The following is a 20,437-nucleotide window of genomic DNA, read 5'->3' on the forward strand; positions in this document are numbered from 1 at the left end:
TATGACATTGTAAACTAATTTTAGCTTGTTTTATTCTTTTATCAGATCGCATGTTTTCTATGTTAGTTATGTATATTTTATAGTTTATATGTATAATGGGGTATTTTTCCCGTAAATAAAAATTATTAAAAACAATATTATAATATTACGTATGTACCTACAATATCTACAAATAGTTTTGATTTCAAACAAATCACACCTACTAAAATGATCACGCCTTGAAAAGGATCCGGAAATCCTACAGCAGGGCATTATGTAAACATCAAATATTTAAGTAAAATGCTAAATATTATTAAGTCAATATACGTACCAATTTTTTTTACTAAAATGATTTAGTCGTTATTGTTCACACTATCATCACCATCGCTGTTATCGTCATCGCTGTCGTCACCGTTAATTGTTATTATGATTGGGCTTATTTCGTTAATTATTTTCACGAATCCACCAATCCTCAATTAATTTTTCGCACTTGTATATATAGTTCCGCCATACTTCTGGAGTTGCAATTGAAAGTGCTTCTCGCCAAGTTTCCCAAACCGCTTCGTCTGTATACCCATTAGGCCCAATATGGTTGTCGTAATATTGTTTTCCTATTCCCCATATATATTCGATGGGATTAAACTGGCAGTGGTATGGTGGAAGACGTAAAACTTGATGCCCGTAACTTTCAATAACCTGATCCACCACAAAGATTTTTGGTTTTGCATGTTCTTGTGCCAAACGTAACAACTCAGACTTTAATATATGCTGTGTAATAGATATGCGTTCATTTGTTAGCCATTCTTTAATCTTATCTACATTCCACGAATTTGTTGGACTTTTGTTTAGTATTTCTGAATGGTAAGGCGCATTGTCTAAAATAATTACGCTGGGCTCACTTAATCCGGGAAGAAGTTTTTCACGCAACCATTTCACAAACATTTCCGTGCTCATATTGTCATGATAGTCACTGTTTTTTGATGTAGACGAAAATATTAAATCAGCACCTTCTATAAAGCGTGTCTTTCCTCCCGCGTGCAGAATTATATATCGCTTTCCTTCTCCACTAGTATGCTTGATCGATTTTATGTTGTCATCTTGCCATATTCTCTTGGTAGCACCCTTAGAAAATATCCATGTTTCGTCTAAATATACAAAAGTTGACCCTTCTTCTTTAAATTTGTTATATTTTCTCAGAAACTCAATTCTCTTGTGTACAACAGAACTTCTTTCACAAAGCGCTTTTCTGTTATCCTCTTTTTTAAATTTGAATCCTATGTTATGTAGGACTTGCCATAAACTTGTTCTGCCGATGTCACCAAATTTCCTCTCTTTTAACTTAAGTAAAATTGTATCTAAAGTCACATGTTCCTTATTTGCACGCATTTGATATATGATATTACGAATTTGAAATTTTCGTCCTTCGAACATATCGTTCGTTTTTAATAACAGGCGAGTATGGTGGTGATCGTCTTCCGGCACTTCACTATTCTCGTTTTTAATTGTAGATCTTAATTTTGATTCGCTAATTCCTAAAGCATCGCACACGCGTTGTTGTACAGACGTTACCGATTTTAAAGGACCACCATTGTTTTTTTCCGCAATAAAGTACTTATGTAGGTTACAAATTAGAGTATCTACATCTAAAACACGTCTTGGCATTTTCGGTTAAACAGCACGAACAGATTCTCACAAAATTAACAATATAAGGCGTTACCAATTCGACAGAATAAATTCAACTGGAAGATAACAAATGTCCTTATAGTTTCTTATAGCATTCCTGATTTGTTTGTCGACCCATTTAGTTAAATTACCTATTAAAATTGCATTAGTTTGTCATACTTTCTCTAATTTGGTTTTGCACCTATTTGGGTAATTAAGTACTTTCACTTGAATAAGTAAAATGCCAAGACAGTTACCGTAATTAAAATAGGTCAAAAAATGAGCTTTATTTTGATACTATACAGTGTGCAAATGAAAGGAATAAATTCGTTATTTCGTAAACCGGCGACTTTAAGGAAAAATCCTGAAACAGGTCGATTTTTATTTTTAAATTATGATATTTTGCCATAAATGTTATACTAGTAACGTCATCCATATGGGCATGATGAAGTAATCGATGATTTTTTTTAAATGAGAATAGGGGTCGTGTGCTAGCTCATTTGGAAGATCATGAAATTCTCTATTTATTAATATAAATATTTACATAATTGTTTATACAGGGTGCCCAAAAAAATTTTTTAATTTAAATTATTTGACAAAAAAAGAAGAATTTATATAATTTATTTAAATCAAAATACATTTTATTGCTGTTAGAAATCACTAAAAAAATGTTTATATCACAAATAAACATTGTTTTTCGCTTAAATTAAATGTTCAAACTTCCTAAGAAACAGGTGGCTGGCGGGAGCTGGCTTGAACATTGAATTTAATCGAAAAGCAATGTTTATTTTTGAAATAAACATTTTTTCTGTTTCTGGGCAACAGTAAAATGTACTTTGAATTAAATAAACTACATTCTTCTTTTTTTGTCAAATAATTTAATTAAACATTTTTTTGCACGCCCTGTACAATTAATTGTGTAAATGTTTATATGACTAAATAAGTGAATTTAATGACCTTTCAAATGAGCTAGCACTCGACCCCTATTCTCATTTAAAAAAATCATCGATTACGTCATCACGCCCAGATGGATGACGACACTAGTATGATATATATGCCAAAATATCATATGTTGAATGGGTTTATTGACAGATTTTAAAACACAATGTAGGTATACCCCCAAAATATATTTGATTACTATTCCTTTCTTTTATCTGTTTCAATAGTTTATTAATATTTCTTCACTGCTTATATCATTAAAACATAGTCTCAATTTACAATCAATTACTTTCAACTGAATTTTAATCCCTTCCTTTCTTTTCTTTTCCACTCTAATTCTCACCCTTTAATTTATATCTCAATTTCATGTACCTACATTGTTGTCTATCAATTCACATTTATTACTGTTATTACTATATGACTGCTAATATAATCTTTTAGCTACAATTTTTAAGCTTTCCGATTTTTCATCCTTTTTACGACCACTACTCCTCTCATTAAGACATCAAGGAGTATTGACTTTAACAATTTAGGTTACAGCTGCACGTCCACATCTAACATACATATTAGATATCGACCCGTTTTGATCCAAACGTTGTTAGTCTTACACTAACACATACACTTATAAATAGAAGTCTTTAATAAATATAAATAAAAACAAACATCTTTTAATAAATAGAAATAAAAATCTTTAAAACCATCACATTTTAAAAAAGTTGTATATATGACATTCACTTTAGTCTACTTCACAAACAAAATAACAGGCACAGATTTGTTTGTTGTCTTTCACCAACTATCTCTTCACCCTCAAAAATTCCCAAATTCCATAAACCTGTTTACCTTTGCAACATTCTCCGTCTATTCCACCATATTCCGTTAGCATAACTTAAGCAGATATATCATGTTAATGAATACTGAGGTAGTACCTCCTTGTAACCGAATCATTTAGTGACTTGTAACCGTTGACCTGAAGATGCTCTGCATACTTTAGAGAGCGAAACCGGTCGTCGGAAATTACAATACATGATTGAGAGTACGTCTGTCTTTTACTTCATTCAAAATATCATAATTTAAAAACAAAAATCGACCTGTTTCGGGATTTTCCCTAATGTCATCGGTTTACTAAATAAAGAATTTATTCCTTTCATTTGCACCATACTGTATATACGAGTAGTTGCAAAATTTACTGAATGCATTAACATTATTTAGTGGTGGCCGCATATCGAAATAACTACTCTGTGATAGACCACATAACGAATTAGTTACTCTGCGGTAGACCGCATATTGGATGGTAGACCGCATATCGAAGCGGCACTAATCTATATATTTTTTTTTGTATTTAAAATATTACTTGCGGGTAAATCCTAATTGTTCTTTTAGTCAAGGAAGTCTCTTCGCATCTGCTCGGGAAAATGTTCTAGTCAGGTGTTTTGCATAATCTTACTCCTAAGTTAGTATTAAGTTTTTGCTAAGAAAGGTATTTCTAACAAGGGTGCATTGTATTTTATTATTTATCTTATTATTTTTCCTTAAATTATCCTCTTTATTAAATTTTAATCAAAAAATTACTAAAAATTCAATAATTAAATAGATATTGGCCCTCTACGCACCCGAGGTCTACGCTTACGTTACTGGTATAGTGGTATACCTAAAATATTACAATCGACCTGCCGATTCGTTTGTTTCTTTATTAATCCGTGACCGGTGTATCCCTACCGAATAGAGATTACATTTTTATAGTAGTAATTATTTGTAGTTATGTTTACCGATAATTTTTTTTGGATAAAAGATGCGTTTCAATTGAACAAGCCTAGTACAGTGGAACCTCGATAAGTCGGCCTCCGATAACCCTGAAGTCCGGCTAACCCGGACCGATTTTCATCAGACAAAACAAACACTTTTTCACTTTTTTTATGTAATTATGTTTATTTACAATCTACATCATTAAAAGAGTATTAAGTAAATTTGTTCCATGTTTTTGGGCATGAAGAAGAGACTTCCAATGATTTCTCATCTTATTCTATTTATGTTTAAGTTTACAGGGCCATTATGGAACAATGCCCTTACTAACTCATTTTCATGGTGAATGCGCTCATTTTGTGACTCCGTGGCTCGATGGATTTCTTCTCTGATGAAAGGTATATTTAAGTCTTCGTGAAGTGTTTGATTGCTTACGTACCATGGTGCATCCACTATTGATCTTAGAACTTTATACTGAAATCTTTGGATGATATTCAGTGATGTTGACTTTGCATAGCCCCAGAGGTGTAGTGCGTAGTACCAAATAGGTTTGAGTATTGCGTTGTACAGAAGAATTTTGTTTTGGATGTTGAGTTTTGATCTGCACCCAAGGAGCCAATAAATTTGCCGGTATTTCAAGTCTAGCTTTCTTCTTTTGGTCTGGATATGTTTCTTCCAAGTAAGACGTTGGTCAAGATAGAGGGCAATATATTTAGCGTCTGTTACTGTTGGCATTCGTACATTTTCCATTCTTACAGGTGGGCATGTGTTGTGGCGGTTGATAAACGTTATTTGATATTATTTTGTTTTGTTTATTTTGTTCGCCATTTTGTGTACCATTCACTGAGTATATCCAGATGGTGTTACAGGTCTTGTGAGGCTTGTATGGGATCTTCATTTACAGCTAGTATTGCTACGTCATCAGCAAAGGAAGCGATCGTAGTATTATGAGACTCTAGTACTCTAGTATATCGGCTCTGTAGGGTGAGAAAAGCAGCGGCCCGAGAACACTACCTTGCGGAACTCCGGAGTTAATAGGACGGAGGCTGGATTGTTGGTCTTTGAATTTTACAGAGAAATATCTATTTGATAAGTAGGATTTGATTAGGAGGCAATAGTTACTAGATAGTGCTAATTTTACTTTGAAAAGCAGACCTCTGTGCCGAACTTTGTCAAAAGCTTGTGAGATATCTAGGAATACAGCGTTGCAGTATTTCCTTTCTTCGAGAGTTTTTGATATTTCATTTACTATTCGATGGACTTGTTGTGTAGTAGAGTGATTTTCCCGAAAACCAAACTGATGTTCTGGTAGTAATGTTAGGAATTCATGATCTACGTATATTCTTTGTAGCAGCAATCTTTCAAAAACTTTGCTAACGATTGACTGAGTTTTTTTACCAAGAAATAAACAGTACTGTATACAACTGTACGTAATTTAGATGTGCATATGTATTTCATGTTTTTGCAATTATAATGTGTATGTATTTGTTTATTATTTATATGTATTTTATTAATTTTTACCATATTCTCGGGCTAATCCCGATTTTCGATAACCCGGATCGGCCTCCGTTCCGATTAATCCGACTTATCGAGGTTCCACTGTATCATGTAAAATTTCTTCTCGTAACTTGATGATTTATATATTATATCAGAATATTGAAGTTAATGCAAAAATTGGCCATAAAGTATAATCAGTATTAAAATAAAAAATAAACATTGAGAAAACATAGTATTATATATTTATGTGAAACAGAAATAATTACTTTGTACTGCTTTATACTAAAGATAATGATCACATTAATGCTAGAGTTTCCATAACTGTTTCAACAAATCCGGTTCAACATTAAGGCTATGTTAGCTCCATCTCTAAACTTAAGAGAAGTCAATTAAAAAACGTAAAGGAATCAACTAACTCATTGTTGTGTGAATAATTAGAAAAACGCAGCCAGAGATGCAGAAAATAATAGTTTAGCAGACAAGTTAAAATGTTACTGGTAGGATTTGAGCAATACTGGTGCTCTTGATTTTGTGCAATGTGCAATTAGACTAGTTTAGTAGACTTTAATGTGTTATAATTTAATGAAAACGTGTAATTTTTTTACTGTTCGTGCATTTGATAATTAAATGAAACATGATATGGGTAAGGTGTTTAATGAATGGAAAGTGACAATAATTAAGTAAAATGATAACAGCAAGACAGGTAATAAAGATAATAGATATAATAGATATAATAAAGACTAAATATAATATGTACGTACCAAAATCGTTTTTGAAGTCAACTAAAGTGGATTCTATATTTTTATAATTTTTCCACAATAAATTATGATATTCAATTAGGAATATGATATTATGATATTTGACTGTTTTATTTGTAATTAGCAAGACAGACTTTATTGGCGTTTTGCAGAAAGAGTTTTAGAAAAGAGACACGGTTAATGACTGGTGGGAAGCCAACAGCAAAGAAATGGAATGGACAGGAGAGAAAGTGCTAGGAAAGATATCTCATAAAGAGCGTACTAGGGACAAAGGAACTTGGGGGTTAACGATGAAGGGCAACAAAAGGCTAGAGAGAAGAAATATACTAGAATGAATTATGAGAGTTATATAAGGATGTCTAAAAGAGAGTAATATAAGGATGTCTAAAAGGTAGCAAAGAGTAGGGGTCGACAAGACAAGAATTCTTGTCTTGATAACAACTTCTTGTCTTGTCTTGAGAAAAAAATCAAGAAATTTTAAAAGATCTTGTCTTGACGTTTTCTTGACATCTTATATTCTGTCTTTACTCAAGAAATTTCAAGATCTTGAAATTTCTTGATTACCTGGTCCTGTGATTCCCCGGCGAACTTTTTATTGCGTTGCGTGCTAACAAAATAAGTATTTTGTTATGTTTCGCACATATTCTAAACTTAGCTGTCCCGGATTTCATAACAGTTGTTGAACCAAATTGAAACAGTTTAGACATCTCAGAAAAAAAAATAGTAGCCAAGCGTATAATATGTTGTATAAGCAAATACGCCCCTGCGATTCACCAAGCTCGATTTCTCCCTTGCCTGGCAAACAAACTTTAGTCCTTCCACTTAACCATAACCGACATTTTTCATGTAACTGCACCTTTTCCCATGGGACCTGTACTCTTGTCGTACGAGTAGTCACTCTCGATTATCCTACCGACAAGCTCATTCATCACGGCTTCCTCAAAGTGATACCTATTTCATAAAAAGAAGAAAATCGGAGCATCATCGTGGGATGATAAATGCTCGGCCATTAAGGCAAAAATGTCATTTGTGAAAAAGCCGGCCCCGCCACGCTACCGCCAAATAAATTAAACAAAAATAAAATATGTCCTCTAAGAAAAGCCCTCCTGCAAGTTTTCAGTTAATCATCTAGAGATGGGAGGGAGACGGAGAGGGTTTAAAGATAAATAAGGTAGATACGAAGTGTTATAGCGAAAAATTCGACGGTACATGAACATACTTTAAAAATGAAAATCAGTTTTAAGAATCTTGGATTGGTAGGGCTTTTCCATAATTTTTCAATTATTTGCAAAGTGAATTTCTTCTTCTTGCTTCATATTTCTTACCTTTTTAATCGATACATATGAGACTTTTTTAACACACATATTTACATCCTTATAAAATATTTATACAGAGAGAGTCTGTAATTTGGAATAAATTCAATATCTCAAATACTAATTGTTTTCTTGAAAAATGCTCAGACCCGTCGATTAGTATTTCAAATTGTCCTTTTTGACATACAATAATAATGTATACAGGGTGTCCCAATTTGGAGATATGACGTCATCGTTGGTTTTCTTAAATGGCAACACTGTCATTTTAATAGCTACTTTGATAGGGTGTGTAAAGTTATACACAACTGCAAAATATCAAATTTTTATTCTCTACCATTTACAAGATAATAGAAAATAATAAAGTTATGTCTGTAATTTGGAATAAATTCAATAATAAAAATACTAATTGTTTTTTGAAAAATACTCAGACCCGTCCATTAGTATTTCAAATTGTAATTTTTGACATACAATAATATGTATACAGGGTGTCCCAATTTAGAGATATGACGTCATCGTTGATTTTTTTTAAATGGCAACACTGTCATTTTGATAGGGTGTGTAAAGTTATACACAACTGCAAAATTTCAAATTTTTATTCCCTACCATTTACAAGATAATAAAAAATAACAAAGTTATGAAAAACAAGTAATCAAATAATAATTGAATTTAATTATTTCAATTAAGCAAATATTCATAATGTTGCCCTCAATTATTGTCAAATTGTCAATGGGCAACGTTATGAGCATTTGCTTATTTGAAATAATTTAATTCAATTATTATTTGATTACTTGTTTTTCATAAATTTATTTTTTATTATCTTGTAAATGGCAGGGAATAAAAATTTGAAATTTTGCAGTTATGTATAACTTTACACACCCTATCAAAATAGCTATCACAATGACAGTGTTGCCATTTAAGAAAATCAACGATGACGTCATATCTCTAAATTGGGGCACCCTGTATACATTATTATTTTATGTCAAAAATGACAATTTGAAATACTAATGGACGGGTCTGAGTATTTTTCAAAAAACAATTAGTATTTTTATTATTGAATTTATTCCAAATTACAGACATAACTTTATTATTTTCTATTATCTTGAAAATGATAGAGAATAAAAAATTGATATTTTGCAGTTGTGTATAACTTTACACATCCTATCAAAATAGCTATCAAAATGACAGTGTTGCCATTTAAGAAAATCAACGATGACGTCATATCTAAAATGGGACACCCTGTATACATTATTATTGTATGTCAAAAAGGACAATTTGAAATACTAATCGACGGGTCTGAGCATTTTTCAAAAAAACAATAAGTATTTGAGATATTGAATTTATTCCAAATTACAGACTCTCTCTGTATTTGAATCCACTTTCTGTTATGATTTCAAAGATAAGTTTGATTATTACAGTACATCGGTGCTCTATACATTCTGCTAAAGCTCCAAGTGTCTTATGTTTGTTAACTGTGTCACACGCTTTCTTCTAGTTTTCCATAGTTTTTCTCCTTACTCCATAGTTTTCTCAATAAGTTTTTACAAATTTGAAATGCCTACGTGTTACTATGATAGTATCTCTCAACTCTCAGCAAATTATGACTTGCAATAGACCAAAACTAGTAGATGATGTATAAGAGTTTATGTATGTCTTCTTCTTCTTCTTCTTCCTCTTTATAAATAATTCTGCTTGTTCATTGGCGGATTGATACCTAACCTTTATGAAAGGTTGTTACTCCATCTTTTGCACGGTCGACCAATGCTTCTTCTACCAATTTTGGTGATTTATCTCTTGCTACATTTGACCACTCTTGTCTCCCGCATTGTGCTTATGTGGTTATTCCATTTTATTTTTCTATTTAGTGTCGATTCGTCTATACACTGTACGCTATATTTTCTTCTAATATCATCACTTCTCTCTAGATCTCTCAGCGTATTTCCTTGTTTTTGATGCACTTGTCATTATTGATCTTATACTGGCTTTATATTCGACTGAACCTAACTTACCTTAGTATAAATGTATCTACACATAAAAAAAGTTAAGCACTTTGAAGTTACAAAATGAAAATCCAATAAATCGGATTTTTTCCAATGTATCGAAAACTATTAGAGATTTTTTATTGAAAATGGATCTTATGATAGGAAATCTTAAAAAATATATAACAGTCAAACTTGTGCACCCCATAAAAATTTTATTATTCCCTGGAACCCCCCAAATATTTGTGTACGTTCCAATTAAATTATTATTTTTTAAATATTAATACTTTTTCGATAAGCCAATATTTTTCGAGATATTTTGAACATTTGTAAAATCCAAAATATATTATTAAATGGTTAGTCACTTACTTACTTACTTACTTACTTACTTACTTATACTTAAGCCGTCCTCTTGTACCTTACGGTGTCGAGGTAAGTGGAGAAATCAGACGTCTCCATGCCTTTCGGTCAGTAGCTAGTCTTTCTGCTTCTCTCCACCCAATATTTCTTTTTACGCAAGCCTTTCCAATATTTGCGTTCCACGTTCTTGCTGGCCTGACTCTTCGTCGTTTGTTGTCAGATGCCGCTTTCCATGCCCTCTTTACAGTTCTACCTTCACTCATTCTCGCCGTATGTCCGAACCACGATAACGGTTTCTTTTCAAGTCTGTCTAAGGTCCTTCCAACACCGCACCTTTCACGTATGGAGGACGTATGTCTTCATTTCTTATACGATCACGTCTGGTCACCCCGGATACCGCACGTAAATATCGCATTTCACATGCTTGAATTTTACTACGGATGTTGTCGTTCACTGTCCACGTTTCACTACCGTAGAGTAGCACCGGCTCGTATACAGTTTGAAATGCTTTCGTTTTTGTTTTCAGGCTTACATCTTTCTTCCTAATAAAACTTTTATTTAGTGCATAGTATAATTTTGTTGCACTCATTACCCTGCTGTTTACTTCTGGTTCTATATTTCCTTGCTCATTTATTGTTGATCCTAGATACTTGAAGTCCTCTACTTGTGTAATGGTCTCATTATTCAGCTTTACATTTGTATTTTTTTGAGTTTTCGATATTACTAAAGCTTCTGATTTTTCAATATTTATTTTCATCCCAAATTTCTTAAAGGCTTCATTCCAAAAATTCACCTTCACTTGCAAGTCTTTTTCTGATTTTGCCATAATTACCAGGTCATCGGCATATATCAACTCTGACACGTAAACTTGTTGAAGTTTATACACCCCAACCCTAGTTCTTTTTACCTTACCCCTGCATTCTTTTGCAATTTCGTCCATTAGAGTGATGAATAACAAAGGACTCAGAACACCACCTTGTCTTACACCTATTCTTGTGTAGAATTCTAGAGATGAGCGATTGTTCGTTCTTGCAATATTACGTGTACATTTTAACTTGCATTTCTACGGTTTAATATTGGTTAAAGTAACATATAATATAATATTCGATAATCTTACTTAACCGTTTAAAAATATGTGTTGGATTTTACAAAAAATGTTAAAAACTTCTCGATAAAAACAGGCTTATCAAAAAAGTACCAAGAGGGAAAATGTTTTCAAAACATTGTGCTTAACTGATAGTACCACAATAATAATTTAATTCGAACTTACACATATATTTGGGGGTCGGTTTAAGGGAACAACACCCTCATAAAATTTTGCACAATTGATGGGGTGCACAAATTTAACTCTTATTTTTTGTAAGATGTTGCTGCGATAAGAATGTCACATGTCCATTTTCAATAAAAAATCTCTAATAGTTTTTGATATCTTGGAAAAAATCGATTTTCATTTTGTAAATTCAAAGGGCTGTAACTTTTTTATTTGCAAATTTCTACTAAGATAAGTTAGGTTCAATCGAAATATTTTTGCTCCCAAAATATTTTTGATTTAATTTATGACCTGTCATTTTGTTACATCCTGCATATTTAATTTTTAAACTTTTAAAAAATTCAGTTATTAAAAATTAAATTTTACTTTGTGTGTTTGTTTTTTTGTATGTAGTTTCTATCACAACCTGGAAAACAACAAAGACTCTACACCTCATTGTTTTGCTTTTCTAGCTAGCGTTGTTCATCTACCTTGTTGTCGCTGAGCGTGTGCAACTCAATCTGCTCTTTAGATACAACCACTAATAATTTATTTGCCAGGTGTATACAAACTGACATGTGATGACTGTCCAAAAACTTACATTGGTCAAACTGGCAGAACCGTTGACAAACGTATAGCCGGACACAAAAAAGCTTTCAACAGTAGAAAAACAGATTCTACCTACGCACTTCATCTTATAGATTATAAACATTCTTTTAATGAACAGTTTCAAATTCTTCATATTCATAATAAAGGTCTTAAGCTATCTTTATTAGAATATATGGAAATTATTAAATTAAAAAAAGAATGTGTGTGTGTGTACTTTGTACGCACGTAAGAAGTTATACTTCTATTATATGATTTCAACAAAATCAATATACTTTAAACAGTTTATTTATATTTTATTTAAATATTAAACTAATTTTAAAACTCACTACTTTCCAAAAATTTTTAGTAAAACAATACCAAAAATTCAAAAAATAAAAGAATAAAACACACGCATACACATTGAAAAATGAAACAAAGAAATGATTTCTGAACAATAATTGTTGACAAAAATTTTAACTAAATATGTATTTTCTGAAAAAAAAAATATACTTACAATCATAAAATGTATAAAAAAAATTAAAAAAATTAAAATTTGCATTGGGAATTGAACCTGCGTCTATAAGGTTGTTAGATTTTGAACTCACCGCACGCAGAACTTAGCTAGCGAGACATTTGAATGATGTGGGAAGATATAGCAACTAAACGTTTTAAAACTTTTTTTTGACAGTTGCTTATTCTCTTAGTTTAATTAAATAAGTTTGATTCTTTCGGAATTAAAATATTAAAATACAACAAAATATAGACTAAAAAAGCAATTTATTAGATATGAAGATTGGTAGAAATTGTATTGGTAATCAAATTATGTAAATCAAAGCATTACCTACTAGCTAGGTACCTACATTTTCCAAATAGGTATGTAGGTCCTAATCTGTTATTACAATGCTGAAACATTTAGAATTACGTACCTGTTGCTTTTAAAAACTATTTAAAAAGTCACTACAATTACAGGGTGTAACAAAAATACAGGTCATAAATTTAATCGCATATTCTAGGACCAAAAATAGTTCGATTGAACCTAACTTACCTTAGTACAAATGTGCACGGAAAAAAAGTTACAGCCCTTTGAAGTTACAAAATTAAAATCGATTTTTTCCAATATATCGAAAACTATTAGAGATTTTTTATTGAAAATGGACATGTGGTATTTTTATGGCAGTAGTATTTTAAGAAAAAATGATAATGAAATTTGGACACCCCATAAAAATTTTATGGGGGTTTGGTTCCTTTAAACACTCCCAAACTTTTGTGTACGTTCCAATTTAATTATTATTGTAGCGCCATTAGTTAAACACAAGTTTTTAAAAACTTTTTTGTCTCTTAGTACTTTTTCCAAAAGTCAGTTTTTATGGAGATATTTGAATATTTGTCAAATCCACCACATATTTGTATATGGTAAAGTACGATTATGGAGACTTGGTAATAATATGAAAATTTATTTATGATTTACATTTTTAAGTATCTTTTGAACCATATTAAAAAAGAAGCCACATGTCGATAAAAGATGCTTTATCAAAAAAATACAAAGAGGCAAAAAAGTTTTAAAAACACTGTGTTTAACTAATGGTACCGCAGTAATAGTGTAATTGGAACGTACACAAACATTTGGGGGGTTTAAAGGAACAAAACCCTCATAAAAATGTTATGGTAACATATTAAAAAAGAAGCCGCAACTCGATAAAAACTGCCTTATCGAAAAAATACTAAGAGGCAAAAAGTTTTAAAAATATTGAATTTAACTAATGGCACCACAATAATAATTTATTTGGAACGGACACAAAAGGTTGGGGTGGTTTAAGGGAACAAAACCCTCATAAAATTTTTATGGGGTGCACAAATTTCACTATAATTTTTCTTTAACATGTTCGTTCCATAAGAATGCCACATGCCCATTTTCAACAAAAATTCTCTAATGTTTTTAGATATATTCAAAAAAATCGATTTTCATTTTGTAACTTCAAAGGGCTGTAACTTCTTTTGTGTGCACATTTGTACTAAGGTAAGTTAGGTTCATTCGAACTATTTGTGGTCCCAGAATATGTGGTTTAATTTATGACCTGTATTTTTGTTACACCCTGTATAAACTTGCTTTTTGTGTCTGTCCTCAAAACAATAAAAACTAATAATATACTAAATACAATTTGTTTACCCATAACCATTGACGTATTAATAAAATAACCGACATATTGAACAATTGTTGACAGGTCATTGTAATTACCCAATCAGAGGACGTATAACGATTAAGCTGCGCCCAGGACCAGACATTTGATGATTTCTCGCACATATAAATTTACTCCTAACGCGCCTAAAGAAGTATAACTTCAAAAATAAAGATTTAATTTTGAATGAACAACTTGAGACAAACAGCTCTGCCCTCCTCGACGTATTCAGTTAAAGACTATAAAGTGTAGACGCATAGTAAAAATACATCACTTGAGAAATGCACCCTGCCGAAACGGTTGTAGTGACATTAACTTATAATACATTTTGTGGATATGTTGTAAACCAAAGTTTTTCAGTGTTTTATTGTTTCAATTTTACTTAAAGAAGTTTTCAACTATTTCCACTACGCCCTGGAAAACAACAAAGACTCACTACACCTCATTGTTTTGCTTTTCTAGCTATCGTTGTTCATCTACCTTGTTGTCGCTGAGCGTGCAACTCAATCTGCTCTCTAGATACAGCCACTAAGAATTTATTTGCCAGATAAACATTTCCTCTCAGCCGCATTTTGCACAAACAAAATCTTAATATAATGTCTCGTGTGTTCACTTTCATGTTTAAATGCTTTTATTAAAAGGTTGGCAAGAACTTTGTTCTCTCTCTTCTCTCTCGTGGTCTCAGAACATGCAGAATCGGGCTTAGATGTATCTTTACATAAAATCATATAAAAAGCAATAAATAGTTTCACATTACACCATTATTGTATATTGTTTTATTGTATGTATTTATGATCAAGACGTATAGTCCAGAGCGCATCTGTTTTGAGATGGACGTTGAGAGGTGACTCAAATTTTTTTGCAGAAATTGCTTGAAAATAACTCAAATAATAATATTTGAGTTATCCTCCCACTCAAAATGGTCCGGAACATTGTTTAAATAATCAAAATGTCAAAATATGAAGGAAAAATTCGATTTTTTATTGATTTTGTGATTATAACTTTAAAACTATTCCTACAATATAGAATTGGTTAAAATTTTAAAAAATAGTCACCCTTGTTGCAAAATAGCGATAATTGCTGAAAAAACCTTACAAAAATAAGTATTGGCATTTTACATTTTTGAACCATTTATGCTACACTCAGGACCTTCATATTTTACCCAGAAAACTTTATGATATAGTAAAACAACACTGCAAATTTCATTAAGATCGGTTTAATAGATTTTGCAAAATAAATTTTGCAATCCAGCTTTCGCAAAAAAAATTCATTTTTTTAAAATGTTGCAGGACTGAAAATAAAGCAGGTAGCAAGTTGAATTTTTTTTGCTTTTAGAAGTGTACTGTCCCTTTCATTTGCAATTTGCAAAATTAAAATCTATTAATTACCACGGCGTCAGGAAATTTTTTAAATAAACATTAATTTTTGGTGCTACGCGCAGGACAGCGGTGTTCCATTCACACAAGTTGATTTCCACCAAAACTTCTTCCAATCGTTATCTAATATATTATTTTCTTACTCTATATTTTGTTGTATTTTAATATTTTAATTCCACAAAAATCAAACTAATTTAATTATTGTTTATGAAATTTTGTTTAAACAATTGCATATGTTTAAAAATAATAAACTTTTATTCTCTAAGTTAAAACATATGAACAAAGAAAGTTTTTTCTAAAAAAAGTGTTATTTTAAAGGATAGAGTATGTGTTTTTAATTTGCAATAAACAAATTTATTTATTTATATCGAAATGTAATAAAAATTAAAATGTATCAATCATTATCAAAGGTTATTGGAATGCCCAATCAGAGCAAACTATCCGCTGTCCTGCGCGTAGCACCAATAATTAATGTTTATTTAAAAAAAATCCTGACGCCGTGGTAGTTAATCGATTTTAATTTTGCAAATTGCAAATGAAAGGTACAGTACACTTCTATAACTAAAAAAAAAAAAATTCAACTTGCTATCTGCTTTATTTTCAGTCCTGTAACATTTTTAAAAAATGAATTTTTTTGCGAAAGCTGGATTGCAAAATTTATTTTACAAAATCTATTGAACCGATCTTAATGAAATTTACAGTATTGTTTTACTGTATCATATAGTTTTTCTGGGTGAAATATGAAGTTCATATGTGTAGCATAAATGGTTGAAAAACGTAAAATGCGAATATTTGTTTTTGTTTGGTTTTTTCGCAATTATTGCCATTTTGCAACAAGGGTGACTATTTTTTAAATTTTTAACCAATTCTATATTGTAGGAAATTTAATTACGCAACTCTTATGTCAGTACAACTTTTCTCGGAAATGAATACTTTTAAAGTTATAATCAAAAAACGAAGAAAAAAATCGAATTTTTCCTTTAATTTTTGACATTTTGATTATTTAAACAATGTTCCGGACCTTTTTGAGAGGGAGGATACCTCAAATATTATTATTTGAGCTATTTTCAAGCAATTTCTGCAAAAAAATTTGAGTCACATCTCAACGTCCAAATGTCCTAATATTTTTACAGATGCGCCCTGGTCTAGTATTAGTTTTATATTATGCTTAAAGAGACGGTAAATTGATTGTATTAATGTAGTAGTAATTTAAAGCTATAATAGCCTTTCTAGTCTTTGGAGTTTCCTTTTGCGATGAGCTTTTTTTCAGCGTTGCTTATTAGCATGTAAGCAAAAGCAAGTGAGGATCAAAACTGGCAGCAAATAGCACAAAACAAAAAAGAATGTAGAACTGAAGGGTAGGCCTTTTGTCCAGAAGTGAATGCAAACAGGCCGAAGAAGAAGAACAATATGAGCTTTCTTTATTGTCATCTATCATACAAATTTCTCTTTGTTTTTTTTTATTGTCGCTATTCTTCTATTTTCATCGTTTGCCAAACGATGGTAAAATTAAAAAAATATTTCTTCTTCGTATTTTTCCATTTAAACATTCATTTGGGAAATAAGTCCATTTTGTACTTTTCTAGTCGTACGATACTTTTATTAGCTGTCTATTGATTTCACCAATGGGAGTTTCAAAAATTTCAAAAAATTCCTAAAGGATTACAGTACAATTGATCATCTTCTTGCAGTCAGAACGCTAATAGAGAAAGCCAATGAATATCACTTGAACTTAAACATATATACATTGGCTTCATTGACTATGAAGGGGCATTCGACTCCATAGATCTTTGGGCAATATTTAAAAGAAAGCTACAATGAACATACAAATAAATGAGAAAACCAAAGCTACACCAATCAACAGAGGAGTTCACCAGGGAAACGGTATCTCGAAAAAGCTATTCACACTGAGACTGGAAGATGTGTTCAAAGACATTAACTTGGCAGATAACGGAATAAGTGTTAATGGAAGAAAACTGAGTCATTTAAGATATGCTGACGACATTGTAATATTCGCTATAAGTTTCGAGGAATTACAGACCATGATGACGCAGCTATTGAAAGCCTCGGAAAAAGTAAGTCTTAAAAGGAACTTGGAAAAACAAAAATAATGACGAATACACCGAACATTAGAAAGATAACGTTGAACGACATAAATTTGGAAACAGTAAGATAATACATCTACCTGGGAGAGCTAATGAAAGTTAACAAAGAAAATCAAACTGCCGAAATTACCAGAAGAATAAGGTTAACGTGGGCAGGATTTGGAAAACTGAATTAGATCGTGAAAAATACTAAAATAGAACAATATTTGAAAACCAGAGTTTATTATCAGTGTATCCTCCCTATACTCACGTATATAAGGAAAAAGAAAAAGAGGTCGCCTAGTACAAACTTGGAGAAGATCCATTGTGTACGAGGTAAGAAGTCAAGTAAAGTCTTGAAATAAGGTAAACAACTTAGCGCAAAATATGACTGAATGGTAGGGGAGCAAAGTATGCTAAATGTGCAGTCACTCGAGCGCTTTGGGGACCTATTGGGTTATGAAGAGTGGGTCCTAAAACCAAAAAAAGTTAAGTAAAATTTTCCATTTTAGTGGGGACTTGTCCATTTTAAATTTAGTTTTCCATTTCCAACAATCTTTTTTTTTTAGATTATAGCGCCATCTATCCATAATTCGAAAAAATGTTTCGAATAAAAGTTACTTATTTTTACGTAAGGAATCCAAATCTGCAATAAAAAATGGGGGCTCCCATTTAAGATTTTAAAGTAACCCCCCATTCCACCTCAGTGGGGGGTCGTGTTTGGTGCCATTCGATAGATTTTTCAAAAATATTGAATAAGTGTATTTTCAGTTTTTTGATCTGATGTTCTGACATCATTCGATAGATTTTTGAAAAATATTATTGAGTACGTATTTTTTTAGTTTTTCGATCTGTCATTCATTTCGCGAAATATTCGCTTTTTTCTTGTCAAATTTTGGGACTCGTCCATTTCCTTACACCCCGCTCAAATCGTCAGATTTTTGAAATATACAATGTTTTGCATGTACTTAACTTACCTTATCTTAATTTGACGATTTCGAGTTTTTCTAAGGATACATTCTTTTCGCCCCCCCCCCTTTAACGAACTCCCCTGTATTAAGAGCCAATATATTATTAAGGTATAGGTACATTTATTACAGGGTACAAGGTTTCTCCCCATGTAATAATTGGGCTCCCCTAAATCCCCGCTTGGGCTCCCCTACCATAATGCAAATACAAAGAACACTGACAGCATCCATATCCTTTGAATTTTAAATGAAACAGATTATATCAGATCGAAAGATCTGAAATGATACACATATAATCACTTTGTGTTTTATAACCAACTATCAATATTAACTCAAGGAAAAGCTTGAATTTGAATATCTCTTATCTTAATTAAAGAGGATACTATATTTATCTCTGTCATTAAAGTTTTTTGGTCAATATTGAGCTAAAGCCTGCCCCATAAATACTTAATAAAGACATGTATAGACATCGCTTGTAAGTAAAAGCCAGTACATAGCGAAGGGGTATGTATAAGGTTACAAAGAACATTACCAGCATCCATATCCTTTGAGTTTTAAGTAAAACGCTCCGTATCAGATTGAGACACGGCCTCTTCCTCAGAGAAAATTACTTAATTCGACTTATTAGCTTCTCGTTTGCTAAACGAAATAATCGTGTGTTAAGCCCGGCCCACAACGGAAGTTTACAAAGATGAGTTTAAAATAGCAAAAAATCGATATTTTTATTTTTAAGTAAATAAACGTATTACTTTTATATTATCATCAACATGGCATCTATGTACGTTCCTAGCGGAGTAATTACCCCCCTCTTTGGGCTCTTCCAATTTATGTATCGTGGGGAATCAGTCCGCATTAACATTTTGATTTACAAATTGGTTGTGTGACTTGGTATCTTCTACAACAGTGTTTCCCAAACTTATCTAAAGCGCGACCCCTTTTTGTTAAAAAAATTGTTCACGACCCCCTACTCATCACCCAAACCAAAATAGCGACAAAAATAGCGTGCCTAATTTACAACTGATGGTTTCTCAAATTTTATTTTACTTTACTGTTTAAATTCAAACTAAATACATTTAAAAAATTCAACAATTATTTTAATAATTGCGATCTGTCCCACTAGTACACTAGTAGTACTTCTGCCAGACTAGCATTTACAATAAAAATAAATAATAAAAAGTCGACTGCACATTGTACACCGCGACATCTTTGTGTCTACATCGCAATACTTTTCCATGATATTCGCGAAGGCTCTACTCCTTACTTCGCTACTAGATGGCACTCTGGAACGTTCTCGTAGCCTCGTTTTGGCTTTATATAAGCGGCGATGTGCAATGAGACCTCAGTTCGAAACAGCACGTTGTGGCGACTGCAGCGGTATTAAGTAATGAGTAAATATTTTGCGACTTACGTATTCCCGTTTACGTATTTACGTCTACGATAAATTACAAATTATGGATAAGTTTTTAAAAAGAAGTGCAGAACCATCTACGTTCTGAAAGTGGCAGTAATAAAAAGAAAAACAGACTTTACAGTGATGAATATCTTAAATATGGTTTTACCATTATTTCCAATAAACCACATTGTGTTATTTGTGGAGAAGTATTGTCAAACGAAAGCATGAAGCCATCAAAGTTACTTCGACATTTAAATAGCAAACATCCAGATAAAAAAGACAAACCCGTAGAATTCTTTGAAAGAAAGCTGAACGTCCTTCACAAACAGCAAGATACTTTTCAATTGGCAACCACTACTAACGAAAAAGCATTATTAG

At 31.9% G+C, this 20,437-nt stretch overlaps 2 protein-coding genes across 2 annotated transcripts in view; one reads left to right on the forward strand and one right to left on the reverse strand.

Moving 5' to 3' along the window:
• Positions 1-423: 423 nt before the first annotated feature.
• On the reverse strand, positions 424-933 carry LOC126888688 (uncharacterized). Its single transcript, XM_050657054.1, has one exon. The coding sequence runs from the start codon at positions 931-933 to the stop codon at positions 424-426; it is 510 nt and encodes a 169-aa protein (XP_050513011.1).
• A 5,554-nt stretch (positions 934-6,487) lies between these two features.
• LOC114326010 (polypyrimidine tract-binding protein 2) overlaps positions 6,488-20,437 on the forward strand; it is a 496,863-nt gene continuing 482,913 nt past the window's right edge. The window contains exon 1 of the mRNA XM_028274194.2: positions 6,488-6,520. Within this exon, the coding sequence (XP_028129995.1) occupies positions 6,503-6,520 (18 nt within the window). The 5' untranslated portion in view covers positions 6,488-6,502. The remainder of the gene's footprint in view (positions 6,521-20,437) is intronic.

Source organism: Diabrotica virgifera, chromosome 7 (genome assembly GCF_917563875.1).
Source record: "Diabrotica virgifera virgifera chromosome 7, PGI_DIABVI_V3a".
NCBI classification, from domain to species: domain Eukaryota; kingdom Metazoa; phylum Arthropoda; class Insecta; order Coleoptera; family Chrysomelidae; genus Diabrotica; species Diabrotica virgifera.

Bases quoted from the DNA above. Each gene is read 5' to 3' on its own strand.
- LOC126888688 (XM_050657054.1), bottom strand. From the start codon at position 933: ATGAGCACGGAAATGTTTGTGAAATGGTTGCGTGAAAAACTTCTTCCC.